Below are 26,586 nucleotides of genomic sequence, written 5' to 3'. Positions count from 1 at the left end.
GATGGCTGTGGGTAAAGTGTGTGATGTGCAAGCCTGAGGACCTGATTAGGATCCCTAGGACCTGCCTGTAACCCCAGAATCGGGGTGGTGGTGGATGAGACAGGTGGGTCTTAGGGACTTGCTGGCCAGCCAGAATAGTCAAGGGCTGAACTCCAGGTTCAGTGAGAGAGTCTGCCCCACCCCCACCCCCAAATTAAGGTGGAATTACAGAGCATGACTGCATGTCAACTTCGGGCCCCTCCATGGGTACATATACATGTACACACAGGCACACACACACACACAGAGAGAGAGAGAGAGAGAGAGAGAGAGAGAGAGAGAGAGAGAGAGAGAACATCAGCTTGAGTCTGGCTGCAACATCCCCCATTGAACTAAACCTGGGACTGTTTATTCAAACAGGAGGGGAACAACTTCATGTGCCACCACAGCTTAGGGATGCGCACTCCAGAATGAGCTCTCGGTTCCACATATGACAAACAAACCACATACAGCCCTCTCCCAGCCTGCAGCACGACCACTCCAGGCAGCTCCTGAACAAACCTCAGTCTCCGCTTCTCTGAGATGTTCAGCGCATACTTGCGGATGGACTGACTGTCGAGGTTTTCTGTGATTCCTCCATCCAGCTGGGAACTGTAGGAGTCCGTCGGCTTTAGCAGGGTGCCGCTCTGCTTGTCCCGGGAGACGATGTTTGTCCTCCTGCGCGCCACTGATCGATAGCTTGGCAGCTCTTGAAGGAAGTTCACAGACGGAGAGAAGCAGCTAGAACCCAGAGACATGTTCTCTGGGTGAGAGAAGAAAAGCAAAATTCACTCCAGATGGCCTGGGAACCTTTGATTCTCAGAGACTATGAGCAAGCCTTGGGGACAAGGCAGAGTATCAGATGAACTTTCTTTTCTCTTTTACTGTGCTGGGACTTCCACCCAGGACCTCACACATGCTAGGCAGGTGCTCCACCACTGAGCTACCTAATCAGCCCTTTATTTATTTAGAAAAGGTTTTGATAAGTTTCCCGGGCTGAGCTTGAGTTTAGAATCCTCCTGCCTTGGTCTCCTGTGTAGTGGGAATAACAAACCTGTGTCAACACATATTACAAATCTGCGTCATTCTGCTTTGTTTTGTTTGCTTGGGTGTGGGTGCTCTCCTGTGGGGGGGGGGGTGCGTGTGTGTGTGTGTGTGTGTGTGTGTGCAAGTGCACATGTATGTGTGTGTTAGTAAGGACAATGCTGGACGTCCCCCTCCATCACTCCCTACCTTATATACAAAAGCAGGCTCTCTCACTTGAATCCAGATAGTCTAGCTGGCCAGCTTGCTCCAAGAGATGGGATATCTCTGCCTTTTGAGCACTAGAGTTACCACTACGCTGTCCACCAGCATTTACATGGGATCTGGGCATCCAAACTCTGGTCCTCACCTTTAGGGGTCAAAGAGATGACCACTAAGTCATCTCCCCAGTCCTGGCCACCCTTGCACAGGACAGTGAAATCATCTTCGCTTTCTATAGATGAAACTTAGGTTGTAAGTTACTTATAGCCATTAGCTAAATGCATGGTCCATTTGCTGAATGAAGCTAGCAGTGTGTGCTTTATCCCCAATAAGTGGGGAAATGATAATGTGTAAGAGTCATGATTGCCTGAGCAATTGCCTCCATGGACACCCTAACTTCTGTCCTTCCGGTTGGGCGCTAGATGGCCTAAGTTAGAATCCTGACCTGGTCCCTTTATTGTTGTGTGTTTTGGAGGGTTTAACTTCGCAGAACTTCAGTGTCCTCATCCCAAATAGTCATTCAACGAATAGGCCTATGATGTCCTTTCTGGAGCCAGGGATACTATGGCAACCAAGGAAGATATCCTACTCTGGTGCAGCTTATATTCTGAGGTGGGGGAGAGGAGGACCAGTCAATAAGCTGGTGATAAACATGTGACAAGAAATACTAAGTACAAAATAAGGACAAAGCACAGATGCACAGTGGGGGATGCTGAAGGGTAAAGGTCAGAAGGGATACTGGGATGGATGGGGGTGCTGGTTTTGGTTCCTTCTGTTTTGGCCAGCTCTTTCCTTTAGTTGAAGCTCAGGGAAAAGAGGGCACAGACTTGAGGCTACGTGGGCAAGAGCAGATCCTAGGAAGTGCAGAGAGCTGCAGGCGGCAGTGCATATGGCATGCAGAAAGGCATGCAAACTCCTGACTGCAGAAGGATGGACAGACAGGAGCCCAGAAGTCCACATGGTTGGCGGATGGTGGAGTCAGCCTAGGTCTCCTATGTCCCCTTCCCCAAAGCCCAAGTGGTAACTTGCTCTAACCAAAGGGCACAAAAGAATTTTGCCAGTCCCAAGTCATAAAAAAGCTCACTTCTGGGAATTTGGGTGCTGGAAACCAGACAAGCCCAGCAAGATGACTCTGAGGGTAAAGGCACATGCCAGGGATGCTGAGGATCTGAGTTCAATTTCTGGAACCCGCGTGATGGAAGGGAAGAATCAACTCCTGCAAGCTGTCCTCTGACTGCTAGCATGTACCACAGCATGCATACACACACCCTCATGCACCACATAAACAAATAAATGCAATTTAAAAGAGATCCAGGCAGTAGAACCCATTGACAAGAACCAAGGCCCTTGTCTTTGTCCCCAGGCACAGAGAACATCCATGTGGGCATCGTATGGGGGTGTGGAAAAGAGAAAAGTAAGAGGCCTGCGTGGCTGGGCTATAGCCAGTGAGATCTTACAGATGTCACCAAAAGAGGAGTCATTGAAGACTCTGGGCCAGAGCTGACTGTGTTCTGACATTAACAGATGGCCCCAGTAGGCTGCTGGAGCCCAGACTGTGATCCTGACTCTCAGAAGACCAAGACAGAATCCTGAATTTGAAACCACCCAGGGCTACACAGTGAGACCCTAAGTACGAGCCTGGGTACAGTAACTATGGCCAGAGCATCACAGGTGCTCACAAGGCTGCAGGGAGGTGGCAGACACACAGTGTACCCCCCACACACACACTCTCTAAATGCACCCGGAAGTGTGAGAGGGCTGGGGGAGGACAAGGGACCAGCATTCCGTGTCTGTCTGGAATGTACAGATTCCCTATCCTCTGCCCTCCCGACAGGCATGCTCAGACACGCCAGGCAGGTATCTTGCTACAGATGACGCAGAGACACGTGCCTGGGCTCTGCCAACCTCATGAGCAAGCTATGCCACATTCTCTCTGACACACCCTGAGGATGTGAGCCACTCTATCAGACAGGGCTGCCTCCAGCCATTAGGAGGCTCAGCATAGAAGGCAATAGGGCATGGGTGCTGCCTTGGGGTCACTCCTCCCTCCAGGCAGCAACAAAGAACTGTTATTAACCAAGAACAAAGGTCTTTGAATATGGAGTCTGTTGAATATTCATCTGTGAGGTCAGGGACCAGTGCAGGATGGGGGCCGCAGCCTGGCCTGGCGTCAGCTGTTGCACTGTTGCCTACCGCCAGGCCATCCCAGGAAGATATCAGTTCTACGGTCTCAGGAACAGGGCACCTAACGCCACAATCACAGACACCTGTCACTGTGAGCCACAGTGAGCACTCACTTGGGGCGTGGCTGTGAAAAGTACCAGAAGCACCTAGCAGTGTATACATATAAGGCCAGCAGTCAGGAAGCTGAGACAGGAGGATGGCTGCAAGTGAGGACCAGACTGGGTTACACAATATGACCCTGACTCAACCTGACTGGATTTAGAATCAAAGAGTAGACAGTCGCGTGGAGGATGGAAATTCAACATCATGGGGCAGGCTCAGCAGATAAAAGAGCTTGCAGGGCAGTCCCGGGATTTGAGTTAGCTCCCCAGAACTCACAGTAGGAGTGCTCAACTCCTGAAGGATTTTCTCTGACCTCCACATGTGCTGTGACACGTATACACAGACATACCAGACATACAGGCACACACTCAGAAAAAATAAAAGGATTCCCCTCTCCACAGGGAGAGAAAGGAGCATGCCCATTTACTATTAAGCCCTTGGACTGGGGACCTAACATGCTATTAGCTCCCTCAAGTCCCATTCCCCCCCATGAAGTGAGCTGTGGATTTGAAACGGCCTTGTAAACACTAAAATGACACACAGATAAAGTAGTAATGGCTGAATGTTATAGTGTATTATACACGCTTCTCTCCTCAGCCACTCCAGGGAAATTTCCCATCTTTACATAAAACACACCCAGCAATGTCCTCATTTCCATGTCCTCTCTGAGCTTTCATACAGGACGGTGTCGGTTTCAAAGCTCCGACGGACCTCTCACAGATAGACACAGAAGGCTTCAGTGCTCTGGCTTTTTAAGAGGGAAACTGAAGCTCAGAAAGACGATGACTTGCCCAGGGCTTGAGGTCAAGACTGTCTCAGCTCTGGCATCTTACAAAGGTTGCTCACTGTACCTCTCTGAGCCTCTGGCAGCTTGTCCTTGGGGAGTATGATTGTCACGTGTTCCTCTGACTTGGGTCTTGCGTGGTCAATGTGGGGGCTGTTAGTCATCATGGGCATATTTCCAACATCGGGGTGACTGTCTAAAAAATACCAGGAGTTTCTTGGCCACTGGGATCAGGCAGCAGCAGTTAGGCCGTTACCAAGGCGGGAGGATGAGGTAACCACAGAGCTACCTTTTCTCTTTTTCAGAACTTGGACTGAACCCAGAACCTCACAAACGTCAGTCAAATGCTCTAATGTCAGCTACATCCTAAACTTTCTTTGTACTGTGACAGTCTCACTAAGTTCTCCAGAGCAGCATCGAACTCAAAATCTTCCTGCTTCGGGCTCCTCAGCAGCTGGGCTGACAGGCCTGCACCCCCAGGCTCAGTTCCAAGTTGAGCCTCGGAGTCTAGAGCAGTGTCTAGGGGCCCCTAAAAAACCTTCCATTGGAAGGATGGATGGACAAACAGATGACAGGACAGAGCAAGGACACATGAGGGCCTCCTTGGGTCCTGGCAACTATTTCTACAGTCCTCCCAATATCAGTGAAAAACATGAACTCTCCCAGGAGACTGGCTAAGCATGATCCGAATGGCACCAAGGGCCCTGAGCTCCCACAGCCTGCCTGCCAAGAGTGGCTTCAGCCTAATATGGTGCTGTGCTCCCGGAGGGCTTTGCTTCCAACTTGCAGGTTTGTGGAACTCCGGGGAAGAAGGGGCCTCGTGGGTCATGGAGAGTCTGCCAGTTACTATGGGAATTACAATAGTGTCCTCTTTTTCCACATGGAATATGGCCCAAGATGCCAAGGGATGCCTGAAACAAATAATATCATGGCATTCTGTCTATACCACACACACACACACACACACACTCCCATTCAAGTGTGTTTCTGTTGCTGGGGATGAACGGCCTTGGGCGTGTGAGGCAAGTCCTCTATCACTGAGTTACAATGCCAGCTCTGTCTTTTCCATCAAAACTAAGCACTTATGTACACTGTGACCTTAGCTTTTGCAGTTGCTTTTACTTTTAAATATTTGGTGTGTGGGAGGGTCATGTATGTGCATGCAGGGGCTGGATCTACGAGCAGTTGTGAGAAGCGTGATGTGGGTGCTGGAAGCTAAACTCCAAGCCTCTGCAAAAGCAAGACTGTGCTTAACCACTGAGCCATTGCCCCAGACCAGCCTCTGCAGCTTTAAGGTGTAACAGCAAATCCGTCATGGATTCCCTGGAAGGGAACACATTCTGTCGTCACAGCAGGCTCAGCACACAGTGTTCTTGTCTTCTTTTTCTTAGTAAGTCAGACTTGGACTTCTTCAACACAGGAAGCGCTTCAGCTTCTCTGGCTTACGTCGCTTGTGTGTGAGGCAGCAGGGACTTAAACGCAAACACTCCCATAGGGACAGAGATATGAGTGGCTGTTGCATACAGCACGGATGCACCGTGGCGTTCCATATCAGATAAAGCAGGAGCTATGTGATTTCATCACTTCACTTGAAATCTATAAGCTATTTCAGGAATTGTTAATATTTTAGACCATACCTGACCACAGGTTTCTAAAGCCACAGACAGTAAAACCTCAGGTAACGGGGTTAGGGGGGGCAACTGCCATTCTGTTGGCCAGGAGCTAGGTTAGGATTCTGGAGAGAATGAAGGTTTGCTCTTTATGTGATGAGATTTCTCCCACTTCTTCAACCTCCACATTTTCTAAGTGTCCACTCTACAATGGTCCTCCCATCCTTAATTTATGCCATTTAATGTGTGCTGTCTCCGTCCTCTCTCGGGGACCACATTTGAATCATCAGGGTCTGTCCAGGGCTTAGCATATGACAGTGTCTGACAGACACCTGATGAATGAATAAATGAATAAATGAATGAATGAACTGGGAATGGATGAATCTGCTGCTGAGGGCGCAGTGTTCAACTACCAAGCTTTTGGTCAAAGTACATGGTTAGTACCCCAGAAAGCAGGCTATAAAAGTCAAGGGGGGGAAATGAAGCATTTTCTTTATTATTCTTTTCTATATGGGCAATAAATTTTTATAATTGAAAATAAAATTTGAAGCCAGGTAGTGGTGGTACACACCTTTAATCCCAGGGTTCAGGGAGGCAGAGACAGGCCAGGTGTACAGAGTGAGTTCTAGGACAGTCAGAGATTTGTAGAGAAATCCTGTCTCGAAAAACCAAAAAAAGGAAAAAAAAAAAGAAAAAAGAAAAGAGAGAGAGAGAAGAAAAGAAAATTTGTTGCTGTTTTTCAGAGTGTGTCTCTATGTATCCCAGGCTAACCGGGAACTCACTCTATAGCTCAGGTTGGTTTCAAATTTAAGATCACTTAGCCTCGGCCTGTCTAGGCCTCAGATTACAGGTGTGAGCCACCATTCCCAGCTCTACACTGAAACCTCTTAAAGGGGGGGAAAAACCTGGCAGGAGACACTGACTCTCCTTGATGTCCTGGTTTCGGGTTCTTTCCATAGTATTGTTTAGGAAATGCACTTTGGTCTGTTAGAAACACAATTCAGCCGGGCAGTGGTGGCGCACGCCTTTAATCCCAGCACTCGGGAGGCAGAGGCAGGCGAATCTCTGTGAGTTCAAGGCCAGCCTGGTCTACCAGAGCTAGTTCCAGGACCGGAACCAAAAAAAGCTACGGAGAAACCCTGTCTCGAAAATTAAAAAAAGAAAGAAAAGAAAAGAAACACAATTCATTGTTCCTAACACAATCAGGGAGACACTGATTACAGAGTCTGGGTACACTGAATCCTGAATGCTTGTCCCTTCCCTGTGACTTGATGTCACTGTTATTCTGGAAGCGAACTGGAGGTAGGAAGACTGAAAAACAAACACATACTTACAGATTCCAAAGGCTTTTTACCTACAAGTTTCTAGAATTCAGAGACTTAAAAAGCTACCACAAGATACCCATCAAATGTATATATATCCAAAGGGGCCGTTGAGATGGTTCTGCAGGTATGGCACCTGTCGCCGGGCCTGATGAGCTCAGTTCATCCGAGGACCTTCTTGGTAGAAGGAGAGAGGCAACTGCTGTAGATTGTCCTCTGACTTCCATACATATTCCACAGCACATGGGCACCTCCCACCACACACAAAAACTCAAGTACTTCCTAAGACCTGCTGCTCCCCCATAGATCACCATCCTCCCATCCGCACCATCCACTCCCCCACTGCTGCTCCCCAACGATCTCCGTCCTCCCACCCGGGCACCATCCACTCCCTCATCTGCTGCTCCCCCAAAGATCACCATTCTCCCACCCACACCACCCACTCCCCCACTGCTGCTCCCCCAATGATCTCTGTCCTCCCACCCGGGCACCATCCACTCCCTCATCTACTCAGCCACTTGAGCACATGTGGTGAGAAACTACCACAGGCCAAACAGTTCAGACTGAGACACACCCAAGAATACTACACACCATACTCCAGCGCCTTTTTGAAACTTACATTCTGTTTTGAAAGGACAAACATTAAATGAGGAATAACATATATCAGGTGGTGATTACATGGAGAAAAATAAGTTGGTGATGGGAGGTGGGCAGGTCTTCGAGGATGGGGTATAATTTTAAACAGAGCTGTCAAGGAGAGTACCCCCAAGAAGCTGGCATTTGCAGAAGGCTGGGGAAACAGGGAGAAGCAGCCATCATGGGAAAGGCTATCAAAGAAGAAAAGAGCAAGTGCAAAGGCCGTGAGGCAGCTGGAACTCAGCCGACTTGAGAGACAGTAAGGTGAGTCACCAGGGAGGACAGTAGGTCGTGGGGGTGGGGGACATCCAGGTCACATGGGGCCTTGAGAGTCATGGAAGACATTTGCTTTTGTTTGGTAAAGTGAGAACCACGAAGGATTTGTGGCAGAGCAATGCTGCTCTGGCTAGAATTTAATAGAAATCACTGTGGCTATCGCGGTCTCTCCATGGTAGCACGGCTGTGGTCCAAGCTGGGCACACACAGAAGGTATATGTGCTAGTTGCTTTTCTGCCAACTTGTCATAAACCTCAACATATATGAGAAGAGGGACTCGTTTTTACTTTTGAGATTTATTTATGTGTATGAGTGTTTTGTTTGCATGTGTCTGTACACCATGTGGATGCCTGGTGCCCTCAGAGATCATAAGACAGAATCTTTTTTTAAAAAAACTTTATTTAACTTTATTTTGTGTGCATTGGAATAACGATGTCAGATTCTCTGGAACTGGAGTTACAGACAGCTGCAAGGTGCCATGTGGGTGCTGGGAATTGAACCTGGGTCCTCTGGAGGAGCAGTCCATAGATGGAATCTTAATTGAGAAGATGCCTCCACCGGATTAGCCTGTAGGCAAGTCTGTGGGACAACTTTCTTGATTAATGAGGTAGGAGGGCCCAGCTCATTATGGGTGGGGCCACCCCTGGGCAAGTGATCCCTGTCCTGGGGTGTATAAGAAAGCAGATCACAAGAGCAAGCCAGTAAGCAGTATTCCTCTATGCCCTCAGCTGCCTCCGGGTTCCTGCCTTGGCTCTCCTCAGTGATGGAAGTGTAAGCTTTCCTCCCCAAGCTGCTTCTGTTCCCGGTCCTCAACAAAAAACCTAAGAAGGAAGAGGTCTCTGGCCACTAAAGTGTGATGGAGGAAATAAGGCTTTCGTCTGGTCACATGTCCAAAGCTACCTGTGGCCGGGGCTGTAGGGGATACTGTGGAAGAGTCTGGTTCTCTGGGGCACAGAGCCTAGGGAAGAAGGGAGAAGTGTCATCTGTCCAGCAGACACCTGGGCAGCGGGCTAGGAGAAACAACCTCAGTCACATCAGCTGGTCATATGGGTCAGGGGTCTGGCTGGACTAGACCCCACATTTTACAGCCAGGGGAGCAAACAGCCCTCAGGAGCAGGTGACTAACTTGCTAATCAGAGCCACCACTGGGTGAAGTGTCTGGATCATCTAGTTGTTGAGCCAGATGAAAGTCGGGTGTGCTTAGGGATCACAGAGAACCGGCCAGTTCCTGTGAGTCAGTGTGTCTGATGATTTGGAAAGGTCTGTAGGACGGAGCCCCGCCCCCCTGGCCACCTGCCTGGCGCTGCACCCCAGCTCCTCCTCCCCCTTGTTGTAGGCTAGCGTTTGCCTTGACTATCCTGTGCCACCTTGGTCGGCTCTCATGTGTCAAGTGTTTAGACAAGAGCCAGACAAACACCACGTGCCTGTAGTATCTGCTGCCCACGTAGCAGAAAAGATCCCCAAGTGACAGTCACAGCTGTGTTCTAACAAAAGCTCATTCACAAAACTAGGTGGCGGCTGACGCGGTGAGACACACGTGGAAGCCGAGACTCACTCTTCATTGATAAAGTTTAGCGTGTGAGATGATTCTGATGGGTGTGGGAGGTGTCTTCTCTCTACCAAAGACTGCTTCAGAAACAAAGTAAGAGGCTGAGGCAGGAGGATTAAGAATCTGAAGTCAGTCTGGGGGAGGCCCTTTCTCGAAATAAATATAAACAAATGGGGCTGGGGAGATGGCTCTGTTGGTAAAGTGCTTGCTTGCAAGCACAGGGAACTGAGTTCAATCCCAGGACCCACATGAAAAAACTGAGCATTGTGGCATGTGTCTAATCCTAGCACTGGAAAGGCAGAGGCAGATGCAGCCCTGGAGCCAGCCTAGCCTGCTTGCTTTGTACTTGGTGAGTTCCAGGCCAGTGAGAGAACCTGTGTGAAAAAAAAAAAAAAAAAAAAAAAAAAAAAGCTGCACCTGAGCACCTGAGAAACCTTACTTGAGGTTATCTCATGTGCACATGCATGCCCACCTGCACAAACGCATTCATGCATATGTGCACACACAAATAATAATAAATACTATAAGTAATTTCCAGTTTTCCTAGCAACAAGGACAGCAGCCTCTGGGGAGCATAAGCACACACCACAGTTATGGAAAACCTTTACACTGGCTCCCTGGTGAGTCTCATGCATTATTCTCTTCTGCAGCCACAATAAGAACGTTGCGTAGCCAAAGCTTACCATGAGGGGCAACCTCAGCAGGACATGCTAACACCGCACACACGTCTGCCTTGGCAGTGGCCCAGCACCTAACAGGTACGTACGTATTCTACAGATGTCCCTCTGACGGACACAGGGATATGTGGCCTTGGGAACGTCTCTGCTCCTGGGTGACCGTAGTCTGCTGGCCTGGTTTCCACCACTAAATTGTCACAAGATGCCCAAAGCGGCTGGTGCTGCGTAAGCAGGCTGACTTCACATAGTTCTGGCAGCTCATGGTGCTGGGCTCAGCTCTGGTGAAGGCCACGGAGCTGCTGCCTCTGGAGGCTTGTAGGGTACAGTACTGCCTCGCTGAAGTCACCGGAAGTCAGAGAGGAGCCTGGGGATTCGCAATCTCTTTGGCAGACACCCCCTCTCCCATTAAGTTCTCTCTCTCTCTCTCTCTCTCTCTCTCTCTCTCTCTTCTGTTTTATTTAAGACAGAATTCCGTGTAACTCCAGCTGGCAGAAGATGGCCTTGAACACCAACCCTCCAGGCTCCGTCTCCCAGCTGCTAAGATTACGCAGGCCACCACCATCACACTCCATCACTTTCCAATGCCAGCACCCTGGGGACCCTGCCTCCAACACACAGGTCCTCGGGGATAAGCCACATGCAAGTGACCACAGGTGGCTTGTCAAGTAACTTCTCTGTGCCTCAGAAAAGTTTTTTTTACCCACAAAGATAAAACATCTTGTCCTGGTTTGCTTTCTGTTGCTGTCATGAATACCACGACCAAGCGCTACTTGAGTAGGAAAGGCTTGGTTTGACTTATACTTCCAGGTAACAAGCCCATCACCGAGGGAAGTCAAGGCAAGCAGCTCAAAACAAGAACCAGGAGCAGAGGCCATGGAAGAACACGGCCTACTGGCTTCCTTTCTGGCTCACGCTCACCCAGCTGTCTCAATAGCCCTGGTAGGTCTTATTTAGCCCAGATCCTGCCTCAGGATGGAGTCTCGGTCTCTCTCACATCCATCACCAGTTCAGACAACCTCTCAGACGTGGCCACAGGCCAATCTGATATGCAGTTCCTCAGCTGAGGTTTCTTCTTCCCAGGTGATTCAGGTTGTGTCAAGTTGACAGTAAAAACTATCCAGGACAAACCCTTACTTCACCAAGTTCCTGAAAGAACTTGGGAAAATATGTTACACACTCAAAAGCCAACCCGGGCTTGTGGAGTTCACACAAACAGGATCCAGCTTGCCTGACCTGGGCCTCCTTTTTCCCCTAAGCTCTACCAGAGGCCTCTTCACACATACACACACACACACACACACACACCGCGGCTCTCCACTGTCACTGACACCTCCACATGCTCACTGGGCAGCCAGGGGGCAGGTCCCTTAGAGCCCCAAGGACTTCAAGCCCAGGTGCAGCAGGATCTTGATGTCCACCAAGAGAAGACTTAAACTAGTCAAGAGGGAGGCAAAGTTAGGGAGTCTACTGGTTACCCAGAAAGACAGACCGGAAGAGGGCCCAGTGCAGGTGGGAGAGGCTTGCCCCTAGCTGCCTCTGCAGCCACTGTGGACACAATTCATGGGCTTCCAAGCTATTCTGTCTATAAGGTTAGATGTTAGAGGAAGCCCATGCTGGCCTGGAGACTTATTACAGAGCTGTGTCCCCAGAGAGACACAGCTTGCCACTGGGGAAGGGAACGCTAATATTAAACACACACACACACACACAACTAAGGGGCCCTTGCTCTTCCTTGGGTCATAGGATGCTGGACTTAGGGCCCCATTCAGTAACCAGAGTTTTTATATGTATTTATGTATACATACACACACAAAATATTAGTTTATGTATACTCATATATTTACATAGACGTATATACATACACATGTATTTTTTTAACCTATGTGCATTGGTGTTTTTTGCAATGGTATGTCAGTGAGAATGTCAGATCTCCTATAACTGGAATTATACACAGTTGCTATGTGGATGCTGGGAACTGAACCCACCCAGGTCCCCTGGAAGAGCAGTCAGTGCTCTTAAACATCTCTCCAGTCCCCAAGTAGCCAGAATTCTGACAGCTTCTCAGAAAGGAGAGGGCAGTGCTCTAGACCTGGGTGTCAGCCAGTGAGGGACAGCAATCAGAACCAGGAGTGTGTGTGGTGTAGGAGTGTCCTTTCTCATGTTTTCTTGGTCCTCCCTTCCTGCCTCTCTTGGAGGCAGAACCTAGAACCCCACTATGCAGCCAAGGATGGTCTCCAAGCTCCAGCACTACCCTGCTGTGGACTATTAGGTGAAGATGTGTTACATTTGTTTATGCTGTGGAATATTTGTTTAATGATGCAAAGATGTGTTGCATTCTTTTATGTTGCATTTGTTTAACTCTGTGAAGTTGTGTTACTTTGCCTGCGTAAAACACATGATTGGTCTAATAAAGAGCTGAACAGCTAATAGGTAGACGGGATAAAGGATTGGCAGGGCTGGTAGAGACTAAATAGGAAGAGAAGGGATCATGAAAAGGAGAGGACACCAGGGACCAGGCATCCAGCCAGCAATGGAAAAAGAAGAAGGAAATACAGAATAGAGAAAGGTAAAAGTCCAGAGGCATAAAGATAGATGGAATAGTTTAAGAAAAACTGTCTAGAAACCAGCCAAGCTAAGGCCAGGCATTCATAAGCAAGAATAAGACTGTATATTTATTTGGGAACTGGGTGGCAGACCCCCAAAGAGTAAAGAGTGAAAAAAGCAACTGCATTCCCCATTCCTCTGCTTCCAGCTGACTAGTCACAGCTGCCTTGCTTAGCTCTTCCCCTATTTTGTTTAAGTTTGGTCTCTAAAATTACATTTACCTGCTGTGTGCAGGCGGGTAAACCAGGGGGCACATGCGTGTGGAGGTAAGAAGACCACCACGGAGCTCAATAGAGAAGTTTGAGGAGTCCTCTCCTTCTGCTATGTGAACCCCAGAGATCAAACCCAGGCCACCAGGCTTGGCTGACGAGCATTTTTGCCCACTGAGCCACCTCACCAACTCCCGTTTGCCTTAAGACAAAGTTTCACGTAGCCCAGGCCAGCATCAAACTGGCTATTTGTCTGAGAATGATCTTGAACTCTTGGTCCTCCTGACTCCACCTTCTGTGCCCACCCCTCTCTATTTCTTAACTAGCCCTCCTGCCCTCTCTCTGCCCTTCAGGTTCCTCCGCAGGCAGAAGCTTATGTCCCACAAGTTGTTCACAAGTAATCACAGGCTAAATATTAATTATAAATGCTTGACTAACAGCTCAGGCTTGTTACTATCTAACTCTTACATTTAAATCAATCCCTATTTCTTACTCACACTTTGCCCGGAAATATGAGCCTAATTCCATGTTGACCAAAGGTCAGAGTGGGAATTTACCTCTAGTCCCTTCAAGATTATTGTGTTTCTACCTCAAACAAAGGTCCCACGTAGGTGTGTAAAGCAGAGAGTTCTACTCTCTCAAGGTTATTGTCAACAGGTGTGGCTCACAGCCAGCCCTTGTACTCCAGAAGTGTGTTCCTACCTCAAACGAGAGTCTTAGGAGCCAACTAAGGGTCCAGTTTTTTTATGGAGATAACTTTGGATTCCACCCAGGGAGTGGTTTGCCTACAGAATGTTTCCGTCTAAGGTGTGTGTGACTTGCTTTGTTCTAGCAACAATGTTTAACTGTGGATGGAGCCCACTACCATCAACTGGTCTGTTCATTTCTTTGTATCATGTTAATGTAGTTTTTTGTCTTTTCCTTTGCTTTTTTTCTTTTTTTGTTGTTGTTTTTCGAGACAGGGTTTCTCTGTAGCTTTGGAGCCTATTCTGGAACTAGATCTTGTAGACTAGGATGGCCTCGAACTCACAGAAATCTGCCTGCCTCTGCCTCCCGAGTGCTGGGATTAAAGGTACACGTCACCACAGCCCGGCTCAGGGTGAGGAGTATCTTAAGCAGTTGGAAATTAAACATAGGCAAATTTCAGTATTCACTGGAATTCCCTCCCGATACTATCCTATATGTTTCTCTGTTTTATTATTTTCATTCTCATCTTCATATTCTTTGCTATATTCCCAAATCCCCATGTTTCTACCCTGGCAAGAGGTATTTTTGTCGAAGCTGGTCCCCGACACCACATGGCTTGGTACCTTTTCTCGGTTCAACATGCCCATCTTGCTTCTCTCCGCATCGGCTTGTGACTTCACAGACTCAGCCTTTCTCCCCCCCACTCACCCCCCCCCCCGCATTCTCAGTTGGCTTCTCCCACCTAATTTTATTCTGCTCAGCTATTAGCCAGTCAACTTCCTTACTGAACCTATCACAGAGACATATATTCACATAGTGTAAAGGAATATTCCACAGGTACCCTCTTCCTGAAGGCTCCTCCCACTTGCGTTGCCACCGAAGGCCCCCAAACACTTCTCTTTATATCCTCCTGCCTCAGCTCAGAGTCACTTCACATCTGAGCTGGCACTACTCTCCTCCCCCACCCCAAGCCTTTGTGTAATTTCTTTCCCAGCAGTTAGGTTCCCTTGGATTTTCTTCCCATCGTTCTGTCCATTGCTTACTCCCTTGACCTGAAACTCTGTGTCCTGTCTCTTGCAGGCTGGCTCTCCAGGGGTCAGTCCAAGGGCCTGACTAGAGCAGGCACCATCTCCATCCTTCTACTTCTGGGAGAGAAGCCCAAGTGCACAGCCTAGCTTGACTGTGTGGTCCCAGACCCAAACAATCTTCCTTGGGAAAGAGCAGCCAGCCTGCAACAGAGTCACACCCCAGCAAAGACATTTCCCCCTTTTATCCATCCAATGTTTTCACTTCCTGAAAACACAAAGAAAGCAACCTCTAATCTGGGTCACTGTTCCTGGACAGAGCTGGGCTCCTCCAGACAGAGAGGCAAAAATAGCTCAAGAGAACCAGTCCCCATGAGAACCCTGACTGTAGTTCTGACTGAAAAAGGCTCAAGCAATTGCCAGCCTGGTCCAGAACATTCCACCCTCTTTAGACACCTAGAAGCAGTGGGTCATTCACCGGATGAGTGGGCTCAGCAGATAAGGGAAGACAAACACCACAGGCCAATGGTTATTTGTCTTCGTGTTTATTGTGGTATAGTAGACTTGACTCAAGTGGAAGAGCAGTTTTAAGTCCCTGCAAATGCCTGACGGTGTATCTGCAGAAGCCTGGGCACAATGGACATGTCCCAGACCTCGGGCTGTTAGTCAAAGACCAAGCAAAACAATGCATAGTGCAGTCAGGGCACTGGGACAATATCCCCAAGTATTGTCCTCAGAATCTCACGTCCCAGCTATTGGGCAAGACACACACACAACTTCTCTTGCTCAAAGTCAGTGATGAAAACTGCCATCCTCTGTCCCCAAGACAGAAGATAGTTGACTTTAATCTCCCCAGGCTGCCCGGGTGTCTGGAAGGCCACCACCTGTGTTTTGACAGGTGCTCTGTTTGATCTTAATAGGGAAGCTGCCTGGTGACCCCTGAGAAGCTGGGGGCCCTGTCTGGCCTATTAGCATAGCTCACACACAGCCTTGATGTGCCTCACAGTTCTCCAGGGGTGATCCCATGGGACTTCACCATTTAAACAGCAAAATAGAGAGGTCACCCTGGATTTTTGATGGAGCTAGGCGTAGTACACACCTAAAGTGCCAGCACTGGGTGACAGAGACAGGAAGAAGGCAGGTGCAAGGCTAGATTGGGCTACACTCGAAGACTCTGCCCAAAATACAGGAGGAAAACGGGGGGGGGGGGGGGAGGCAAGGTTTTCCAACAGTAAGAAAACTGTGCACACGTGAGCTGAGCAACCCCATCCACAGGGACCCAAGGGCTGAGTCAGCCCAGATGTCCGTGGATGTGAGCATCCACAAATGTGACCCACTGGCAATGGAGTATTAGTCACCCATCAAAAGGACGGAAGCACTGTGTCATGTGACCACGGATGAATTCTGATGTCATGCTTAGAGAAAGCCACTAAGCACCCACACCAGTGTCAGGATGGGAGAACCACCGAGGTTAAAGTGGGCTGGCTGCGTGAGACCGAGGAGGGGCAAGGGACTGAAGGAAGGAGGTGGAGCCTCTGTGGGGCGATGGAAATGCGCTGGAACCAGTCAGCACTGGTCAGATCCCTCTCCTGAGGTGGGAGAAACTTTAAGTAGTAAGATCGATGCTATAAAGGATTAACTTGCTTAGGAAATATAAATTACACAAAGTGGAACTTAGCCGAAGGAGCACTGCCTCCAGACTGGAGAAAAGTAGTACAGGCTCGCTAAAAACTGCAGGAAGAAAAAAAATCACGCCATAATTGAAGTGTAGGGCTGTGGCTAAGGCCAGAGCAGGTCTACAACCATCACGAAGTTCTGGTCTGCAGTTCAATCCCCTGAGTTCTTACCACCAGAAGCACAGTTCTGTCAGGTGGGCAAGATCTGGTAACAAACTTTCAAACAGAACAACACTGGTTAAGAAATGATCCTGGCGGGGGCTGGAGAGATGGCTCAGAGGTTAAGAGCATTGCCTCTTCTTCCGAAGGTCCTGAGTTCAATTCTCAGCAACCACAAGGTGGCTCACAACCATCTGAAATGGGGTCTGGTGCCCTCTTCTGGCCTGCAGGCACACACACAAACAGAATATTATATACGTAATAAATAAATAAATATATAAAAAGAAATGAACCTGGCGCCAGGGTGGTGGCTTTTAATCCGAGCACTTGGGAGTTCGAGGCCACAAGAGCTAGTTGCAGGACAGGCTCCAAAGCTACAGAGAAAGAGAAACCTTGTCTCAGGAAAAAAAAAAATTTTGGTAATATCTCTGCTATGTAACTCTCCCAACTGCCCAAGTGGCAGTGTTCAAAGTGTGACCTGGGGCTGAACTAAAAGAATTAAGGATGACAGCGTATGTGTAATATAGAAACCTAAAATGTGTAAGTTAATAAAAAAGACCTTCTGCTCCAGGTTAGCCCTCTTTGGACATCAGTCAGGGCAGGGTGAGCCAATCACTAAAGAGGTTTCTCCTTATTCTTCCTGAATAGCAGAGTGGGTTCTCACTGGGGATGGAGGTGTGCAGAGTGGGTTCTCACTGGGGGTGGGGAGCAGGGAGCATGCTTCTGTATCACTCCATGCTGAGAAAAAGCAGCTGAACATGTATGACCAAACCTCCATGAAGGAAAGAGAAAAGGAGGGACGGAGGGAGGAGAGAGGGAAAGGGGAGAGAAGACTAGGAAGAAATGACCTCACAGAGGAGTACACAGACAAAGCAGCTTGGCAAGACAAGCCTTTTTGTAGAAAGGATGCACCAAGACCCAAACTGGGTGAGCACGCACACGGGACAGGAGGTCTCTGTGAGTTCGAGGCCAGCCAGGTCTACATAGTGAGTCCCAGGCAGGCCTATGCTGCATAATAAACTATTTGAAACAAAACAAAAATGCATTAAGCCAGGTATAGGAAAAACCCCTCCCTCTCAGGGGGAGCCGGGGGGGGGGGGGGGGGCTCAAGAGCATATGGTAGGAACAGAGCCCAGCCTGGGAGAGGCAATCAAGGAGAGCTTCTGGGAATAAGTGACCCTGAAGGAAGAGAAGAAATGTAAGCATCTTTTAAGGTAGGTCATGGTCCCCAAGGTGGAGGGACGAGGGCTAGAGCAGGATAGTACCATCAGGTGGGCGTGGGAGGAATGAGCATGGAAATAGGAACCAACGGAGAAGGGCATCCGTGCAGACACTACCATCAGAGTGTGCCAGGCACTGATGAGCACTGAGGCCACCTTCCAGAAGCCCGGGGGCACAAGGAAGCACAGCCTTAAATAACAACAGTCAACATTTTGTAGCATTGCCACAGCCCCAGAACAGCCCCAGAGAGCCATGTTCCAAACATCTGGATGCTCACATCCAAACCCAGCACCCTGCACGCTGCGCATGGAGACCTGCGTGTCCGAGGAGTCACTGCAGAAACACAGTGTGAACCTCAAGAACGGACACGGGACACTCCAGCTTCCAGGCTGCTCTTCTGGAGATGGCTCCTCAGGGGAGGACATGGGTCATGTTAAGGGGAAGCATAAACAGCCCTGAGGAGGCCCAGACAGAGAGGAAGCGAGGCCCCTGCCAGCAAAGCTGGGTCATCCCACATGATCAGGACATGGTAGAAAGGACCCTCTAGCCCTAGTCAAAGGTGCCGGCAACTGCAAAACCAGGTGTCCCTGACTACAGCCTTACTGTATGAATTCAGGGGGCAGAGACCTCCAAGAGGGCTCACTCCTGTCTGCACCCTCTAAGGCCTGGCCAGAGAAGCACTGCTTATATACAGCCCACCATGCCACTGTGGGTTCCTTTTCCATAGAGGCCCCACTTCCTGCTGCTAGATTAGGAGGTCAGGAAACAGCATCTGCCTGGTACTGGTAGTATGGACCTGTATCCCAGAATGCCAGGACAGGGCAGGTCGTAAGTTGAAGGCCAGCCTGGGCAGCATAGCGAGCAATGTCTCAAAATTTAAAAACAAGCAAAACCAGAGGTAGTGGTCAGGAGGGAGAGGCAGGAGTTCAAGCCCAGCCTGGATTACACAAAATAATGTCCAAAAAACAAACAAACAAACAAACAAAAACCCCCAAAAACAAAAACAACAACAACAAAACAACCAAAAAACTTAACATATAAAAGAAGGCTGGGGAATGTAGTTCAGAGGGAAGGTTCTTCTCTCACGCGTGTAAGACCCTGGGACCAATCCCCAGTTATTACAAATCAAGCAAAAACGTGTACATACCCAAGGGGTTGGGGAAATGGTTCAACTATAGGGGCCCAAGAGTGGCTTAGTGGCCCTTCCACTCTCCGGATCCGAGAAGAGAGGAATGGCAACAGTGTAGCCTGTGCTGGGATAAAAGGAAGATCAGATGGAACCAGCCACAAAGACACTTGGCTTTCACAGTGCAGGAATGGAATTCTGGAACTTCATACAAGGCCAGAAAACTCTACCAGGAGACACACCCCCGGCCCTCTCTGGGGGACTCTAGGACGGTCACACTGCAGTCTCTGACTGCTACCGGAGGGCTGAAATAAAGCTGACATCAGCAATGCCGGGATCTAGCAAGAAAAAAAAAAAACTATCATAGCGCCTCGCCTGAATACTTTGTTTTCCTGATTCCAAAGCATTGTCCCAAGATCAGGGTCTTTCTTCTTGATGTTGGCATCTACATCTTGCTGCGCCCTAAGCTTTGCCTTGGTAGATACAGTCTCACACTCAGTCTACAGATCTCATTGCTAAGCCTGGCTGAGCGCAGAAACAAAATAAATACAAACTACAGGGAAGCCTGCCTGAGGGGCTTGGCAACTCTATTGTATCTACCGGGCGGTGTCTTTACACATTTCTATAAAATCTTAGGACGCTGTGTAAACTGACTGTATGTTTAACAGAAAAAGAATATCTCCCGGATACCATTGACTACTGTCTCACTATAACTGAGGCTATGTGGGGGCATTTATTAATATTTCACTGTTTCTCAGCCAATCTGAGGTTTAGAGAAGGCAAATCACTTGGTAAAATTCACACAGCAATAAAGACCAGAGACGGAATGGCTTCCAAGTGGATCTAAAGAGACTATCCAGGGGCAGGCGGCTCGAGGTCAGCCTGTAGGGCAGGCAGGTTGTCACAGTCTCTTTACAGAACAGATACCATGGCGATCTAGAGGCTGGCCTGGGTCCGAGGGTCATCCTATGGAAAGTGAGGACTGCCTCCCTAGCTCGGTAGACAGGGCGAGGGGAGCCTCCCCGTCCGGCAGGTCCACTGCCCACCGTTTTCCCCGCAGCGGTCCCCTTCTGGAGACCATGGCAGCCACCCCGCCTTCCCGCGCGCACGGTCCCGCCAAGTCCTACCTGGGTGTGTGGCCCGCTGCCGGCTGGAGCCGCGACCTGGGTCGCCCGCGCTGCCCTCGCTCATCTTGACTCCGCGAGGACCCTCCAGCCGCCTGGGCCAGCCGCCCCGCCTCGTCGGGTTCCGGATGACGTCACAGAGGCGGGCGGGGCCGTTCCCACGGGCGCGGGGTGGGGACCAGATACCTCCGGGAGCCTCTCCCTCTTTTCTCAGTCTTTCTTCTCCCCTTCTCCTTGCCCCCTCCCTTTCCCTTCCCTCCTTCCCAGTGTTCTCTCCCCTCTCTTTCGCTCCCTCCCCTCCCTTTTCACTTCCCTCCCTCACTCTGAGACCTAGATTTGAACTCCTAATCTGCCTCCACCTCCCAAATGCTTGGATTACAAATCCCATTGTGGTAAATTGTTATTTGGTAGCAAGGACACGGAAAGTGTGGAACGCTGCCATTTGGGTTCATCTATACGTGTGTGTGTGTGTGTGTGTGTGTGTGTGTGTGTGTGTGTGTAGACTCACGCATAATAACTAAGACAGTAATGTGCCTTGCACCAAATTTCGATGTGTTTGTAGATAGCTCTCTAGAGGGTGCAGTTAACTCTCTTGCATGGTTACTGGGGTGGGGAGGGCAGGTGGGGGAGGTTTTGCTACATATGCTTGTCTTAGAAACGTTCTCATTCCACCTACACCCCATACCTATGTTTATATGCAACTAAAACATAAAATTAAAGGTAATGAGTGGGGGCGGTGAGATGACTCAGAAGGGAAAGGTGCTTGCCGCCAAGCCTGACTGCCTGAGTTCTAACCTCGGAGTCCACGTGGTGGAAGACGGACCGAGTCAATCCACCTGCATGCATACAGACACAAAATAAATATGTAAATAAGTAAAATTTGGATAATTGTCTTTATTTTTATTTTTTTAATATTTATTTATTATGTATATAATGTTCTGTCTGTGTGTATGCCTGCAGGCCAGAAGAGGGCACCAGACCTCATTACAGATGGTTGTGAGCCACCATGTGGTTGCTGGGAATTGAACTCAGGACCTTTGGAAGAGCAGGCAATGCTCTTAACCACTGAGTCATCTCTCCAGCCCCTGTAATTGTCTTTTAAAAAAGAAAGTGGAGCTTGGGAGAAGGTTCGTTGGTTAAGAACACTTCCTACTCTTCTGGAGGGTTAGAGTTGAATTCCCAGCACCCACAACCACCCTGAACTCCAGCTCCTGGCGATCTGACACCCTCTCCTAACCTACACAGGCACCTGCACACACATGACATCTATCCATACAAACACTCATCTATGCATAAATAAAAATAGCTCTTCAAGAAGATCTTGGGATACAGAGGCAGACAGATACCTGTGAACTTGAGCCAGCCCGGTCTATATACCTAGTCTCAGAGGAAAAGAAGGGAGAGGAAAGGAATGAGACTTAATGGCTGCAGTTGCTGTTCCACCGTCTCAGGAGGCTGAGGCCAGAAGGTTGCTTGAGCCCAAGAACTCAAGGCCAGCTGGAGCAACATAGAAACTTCATCAAAATAGAGGAAAGGAGTGGGAGGGGTAGGAGGAGCAGGCAGGTGGCAACAAGGCAGAGCAAGAAGTTCTATTTTAGGAATTATTAAGAGGCTCAGACGCCAGCTGGCACTGGAAGCCTTTAGCAACGGCAGTGAAGTTATCCAGGCAGGGTCATTATGGCTGTTTGACTGTCACCCAGCTTCCCTCCCTGTGCCCTTTGCAGCCCTGGTACATTTTCTTATGCTGTGCCTCCTTCCTCCCTTGTCACTTAGATAGTGGCCTTTGGATGTTTACACGGTTTCTGTCCTTGTAATTTCTCTGTCCTACTGGATGATTAATACAGGATATTAACATTGCTTTAAAAAAAGAATGCCAGGCATGGTGACTCAGGCTCGAAACCCCAGAGCTTTAGAGACAGCAACAGGACTATTATGAGTTCAAGTCCAGCCTATCTTAAAACAAATAAGAAAAGTGAGCTATAATATAAAGAATGTGATACTTACTACTGCAGCAAAGAGTGCGCAGGTATAAATTACAGCCTCATCCCCAGGGCCTGAGCCATTCCTTCTCAAACAGCAATCTATCTCCTACTGTTTTTCTTCTTTTTCCAACTTTCTTTCACTTTTCATTATTTCTAGTTAATTTTAAGTTTTCATTTATGAACATGGATGTTTTGTCTACACATATGTCTGTGTACAATGTGTGTGCCTGGTGCCCATGGAAGCCAGAAGAGGGTATCGGATCCCCTGCAAATGGAATTGCAGACAGATGTGAGCTTCCATGTGGGTGCTGGGAATCAAAACCAGATTCAAATTCAGTGCTCTTGGTTACTTAGCCATCTCTCCAGCCCCTAGAGAGTATGCTATTTTTTGTTTTTGAAGTTTCATTAACTCAGGCCAACCTGGAACTCATTACACTACCAAGGATGGCCTTGAATTTTTGCCTCCACCTCCCAAGTGCTGGGATTGCAAATGTGTGCCACCACGCCTGGCTTCACTGTCAGCTCTTCCGGACAACTGCAGTTGTAATAAAGAAACAGAAATTCCCGAGCTGGGTGTGGTTGTTTGAGGCCAGCCTGCATGGTGGAACCCTGTGTCAAAAATCAAAGAAGGGAGGAAGGAAGAAAGAAAGAAAGGAAGGGAGGGAGGGAGGAGAAAGGAACGAAAATGAGATTTAGTCATCATTACCATTTGTGTGTGCACAGTATGTGTGTGTGCAGGTGCTTATGAACAGGCATGTGGAGGGCAGAGGTCACCTCGGATTTCAGCTTTCCACCTTGTATTAGTTACATTTTCATTACTGTGATAAAATACCACAACCAAAGCAACTTATTTAAGTAAGCATTTGTGTTGTTGTTTTTTTTTTTACTGTTGGTGTTTGGGGGGACCTGCCACCCCACTCCCAAATAAATCACTACGGAGTTTTATTCTTTCTTATAAATATCTGACCTTAACTTGGCTTGTTTCTAGCCAACTTTTCTTAAATTATCCCATCTATCTTTTGCTTCTGGGCTTTTCTCTTTCTCATTTCTGTATACCTTTCTTTGCTTCTTACTCCATGTCTGTCTGGGTGGCTGGCCCCTAGTATTCTCCTCTCCTTGTTCTCTTGTTCCTCCTTTTCCAAATTTCACTTTCTATTTATTCTCTCTGCCTGCCAGCCCTGTCCATCCTTTCTCCTGCCTCACTATTGGCTGTTCAGTCTTTATTAGACCATCAGGTGTTTTAGACAGGCAAAGAATCACAGTTTCACAGAGTTAGACAAATACAGCATAAACAAGGGCTTTAATGATCTTTACATCATTAAACAAATGCATCAGAGCATAAACAAATGTAACACACCTTAAAATAATATTCTACAGGTTTGTTTGGGTATATAGTTCCAGAGGGTTAGCGTCTGTGATGGCAGGATGGAGATAGCAGGCAGTGGGCAGCTGGAGCAGCTGAGAGCACACATCTGGATCTTCAAGCAGGAGGCAGAGAGGGTTTATTCCAAATGGCACAAGTCTTGTGAAGCCTCAAAATCTGCCCCCAGTAACACACCTCTTCCAACAAGCCCACACTTCCTAATCCTTCTCAAATAGTCCACCAACTGGGGACCAAGTACTCAGCCGTAGGAGCCTAAGAGAGCCATTCTCATTGAAACCACCACACGGTGGTAAAGTCAGGGCCACCCTTACTGACTCAGGCATTTCAAAGTTTAGGGATATAGTCAGGACCTGCTGTGTGTCCATCTCCCCCGACTTTTCTCCTCTAGTGTTCAAGCTTTGAAAATTACTCTTTATAGGGAGGCAAAATCCTTCTGTGGATAGCCACAGAGGCTTGGTTAGTGTGCCATGATTTAAGGGTACCACCTGGCCTTCCATGAACCTCTTTTCATGACTGTTTCTCAGTGGCAAAGGATTCAGTTAGACCGGCCGACCAGGAGCCCCAGCGATCTTTCTGTCTCTGCTCCCAAGACTGTGATTACAAGCACACACTACAGACAAGGCCTCACTCTGTATCTCAGGCTGGCTTCAAACTAACAAATTGCCCTGCCTCAGTCTCCCAAATGCTAGGATGACAGGCACGCTGCCACCATGCCCAGCTGGAAGTTAAATGGTTTGAAACCTCTTGTCAGATGCACAGACAGATGTCAGATGCTCTGTTTCTTTGACTAGACTCTCAATAGACAAATGGAAGACACCTAACATATATTTATTCAAATCATCATTAATGCACTTAACAATAATAGACCACCCCAACTGCTAAGTGGTTGTGCAGTCAAAATTCAATCACCTCCCCCGGGGGGGGGGGGTGGTCCTTGGTTTTCATGTCTGCATAACATATGGGCTTAGGCCATGATGTCAGGCTGGGGTGACTCCTGCTGGGGGTAGTTTGAGATCCCCAGTGAGCTAGAAATGCTTTTGATCTGAAGGATGGGAGCCAGGGTTGACTCCAGCACCAAGTGAGAGGTCATCCTATCCCACACAACAGCCGTCCTGCTTCCCAGGAAGTTGGTAAGAAAAACCTGAACCAGTGACTGGAGAGATGGCACTTCTGTTAACAGTGCCTACCACTCTTCCAGATGACTCAGGTTTGGTTCTCAGCACCCCTGTAAGGGAGCTCACAGTTGGCTGTAGCTCCAGCTCCATGGGATCCAACACCCCCTTCTGATCGCCAAGGGCACACACATGTATATGGCAAATACACAGACACATAGAATTCTCATAAATAGATTAGTAGGGGCTGGAGGGGGGCTCAATGATTAAGGGCACATACAGTTCATATTTTTGCTGAGTAATCATTTAGTTCTAGAGAGGGCTCAAAAATTAAGAACACGTAGTGTCCTTACCGAGTACAGTTGTTTGGTTCTCGGCACCTGCATCAGGCAGCTTGCAGGAACTCCTCTTCCAGGAGGAACTGGGCACCTCTGGCTGCTGCAAGCACCTGTACTCACATGCACATACCTACCCACCCCTGCATACACAAATATGCATAATAGAAAAAAATGAGCCATGAGCCTGCATTGCATAAACAACCCTTTGGTATTTCTGCTTCCTTTGGACAAGAACCCAGTTTTCCAGGAGCACAACACCACGTATGTTATAAGAAGAAGAGCACTTAAGATTTAGTCTCAAATTGCTTCTGAGGATGAGCCACTTGGAGTCTTGGTCTTCACTGCCCATCTGTAGGTGCAGCATTGGTGTGCTTCCCCCGGAAACGCTATCCTCCGAGCACAGTGGCCATTACAGTCAGCATTGGAGCAGCTATGACAACCGGGAAAAGATCCTCAAGACAGAGCCGCGGAGGTTCCCTCATAGAAGAAGGACATGGGGAATGACAACAGACCCTCTCATCTGAGACTTGAACTGGATGCTATTCTGTCCCTGTCCTTCATGAGCTCCAGAGGTGCTAGAGTATACAAAGGGTGGAAGGCTAATTGAAGCGGGGGGGGGGGGGTGTCTATACAGTTCAGTCTCACTAGGCTGGAATTTGGGGGTGATGTGACTATTTGGGGGTAACCTTTAGGAGGTGGGGCCTGGCTGGTGCTGGTAGGTCACTAGGGCAGGCCTTTAGAAATTTTAACACAGGACTGGTTCAGGGTCCAAGGTGTCTACATCCTGCCCGTTGAAAAACCCTACAGACCCCCTCCTCAAAACCCGCAGCTAGCAAGCTCCCGGGGGAATGTCCTGTTTGCTTAAAAAAAAAAAAAATTCTCCGGATCAGCAGCCAGCCTGCTCTCGTAAGAACATCCCATGTGCTTGAGAGAGCAGGATGTCTATGAGATAGGAAGACTGCAAGGCAGGAATTCCATAAGATAGGACATCAACAAAGCAGGTTGACTGCAAAACAGGATCCATGCTGAGAGAGGAAACCATTCATGCCCCCCCCCCTGCCTCATTCCGATAACCACGCTTTTGCTTCTGTAAACTTGCTTTTTGCTCTTCCCTGTAAAAAGCCCGCCCTCCAGTTGGCAGGCACGCAAGTCTTCCAAGAGATCTTGCCGCCCGCAGGTACCTGTGTCTACTCAATAAACCTCTTGCTAATTGCATCCTGTGGTTTGGTCTCGGAGTGTCCTGGTTCTGGGGTCTTCATGATCAGAGGAAAGGTCCCTGAGGGTCTTTCACACGTCACCATGGAAACGAGCTACTCCATCCTACTTCTGCCAGCCTACCATGCCTCCCCCCCCCCCAATGGTGGGGCTGAAATCCCTCTGGAGCCACAGCGGTAAGAAAAGTAACACACACCTGGCCTTTTCCTTGATGTGCCCACCTGCTTTTCCCACTCTCCTTGACCCTTGACCCTCTTCTCTACGTCTCCTTTTCTCACGGCATTTACCATCCACTAACAAAATAAACGGCAGCTTGCTTTC

General features: G+C 48.7%; 1 protein-coding gene across 4 annotated transcripts in view; it reads right to left on the bottom strand.

Annotated features, from left to right (window-relative positions):
• The window catches only part of Tmc7 (transmembrane channel like 7), a 52,303-nt gene extending 31,955 nt beyond the window's left edge, over positions 1 to 20,348 (bottom strand). For 3 of the 4 annotated variants that reach the window (XR_005975801.1, XM_041667240.1, XM_041667241.1), the window contains exons 1-2: positions 20,238 to 20,348; positions 541 to 781 (exon numbers count right to left, since the gene is read on the bottom strand). Coding sequence is in view for 2 of the 4 variants with exons in the window: in XM_041667240.1 (XP_041523174.1) it covers positions 541 to 781; positions 20,238 to 20,301 (305 nt within the window). In the remaining 2 variants the exon portion in view is untranslated. The remainder of the gene's footprint in view (positions 1 to 540; positions 782 to 20,237) is intronic. The other variant, XM_041667242.1, reaches the window with a different exon arrangement.
• Positions 20,349 to 26,586: the final 6,238 nt, after the last annotated feature.

Source organism: Microtus oregoni, unplaced genomic scaffold (assembly GCF_018167655.1).
Source record: "Microtus oregoni isolate MIOR12 unplaced genomic scaffold, Mior012 000016F_ref0000370, whole genome shotgun sequence".
Classification (NCBI taxonomy): domain Eukaryota; kingdom Metazoa; phylum Chordata; class Mammalia; order Rodentia; family Cricetidae; genus Microtus; species Microtus oregoni.
This window is presented reverse-complemented; position numbering and strand designations above follow the sequence as displayed.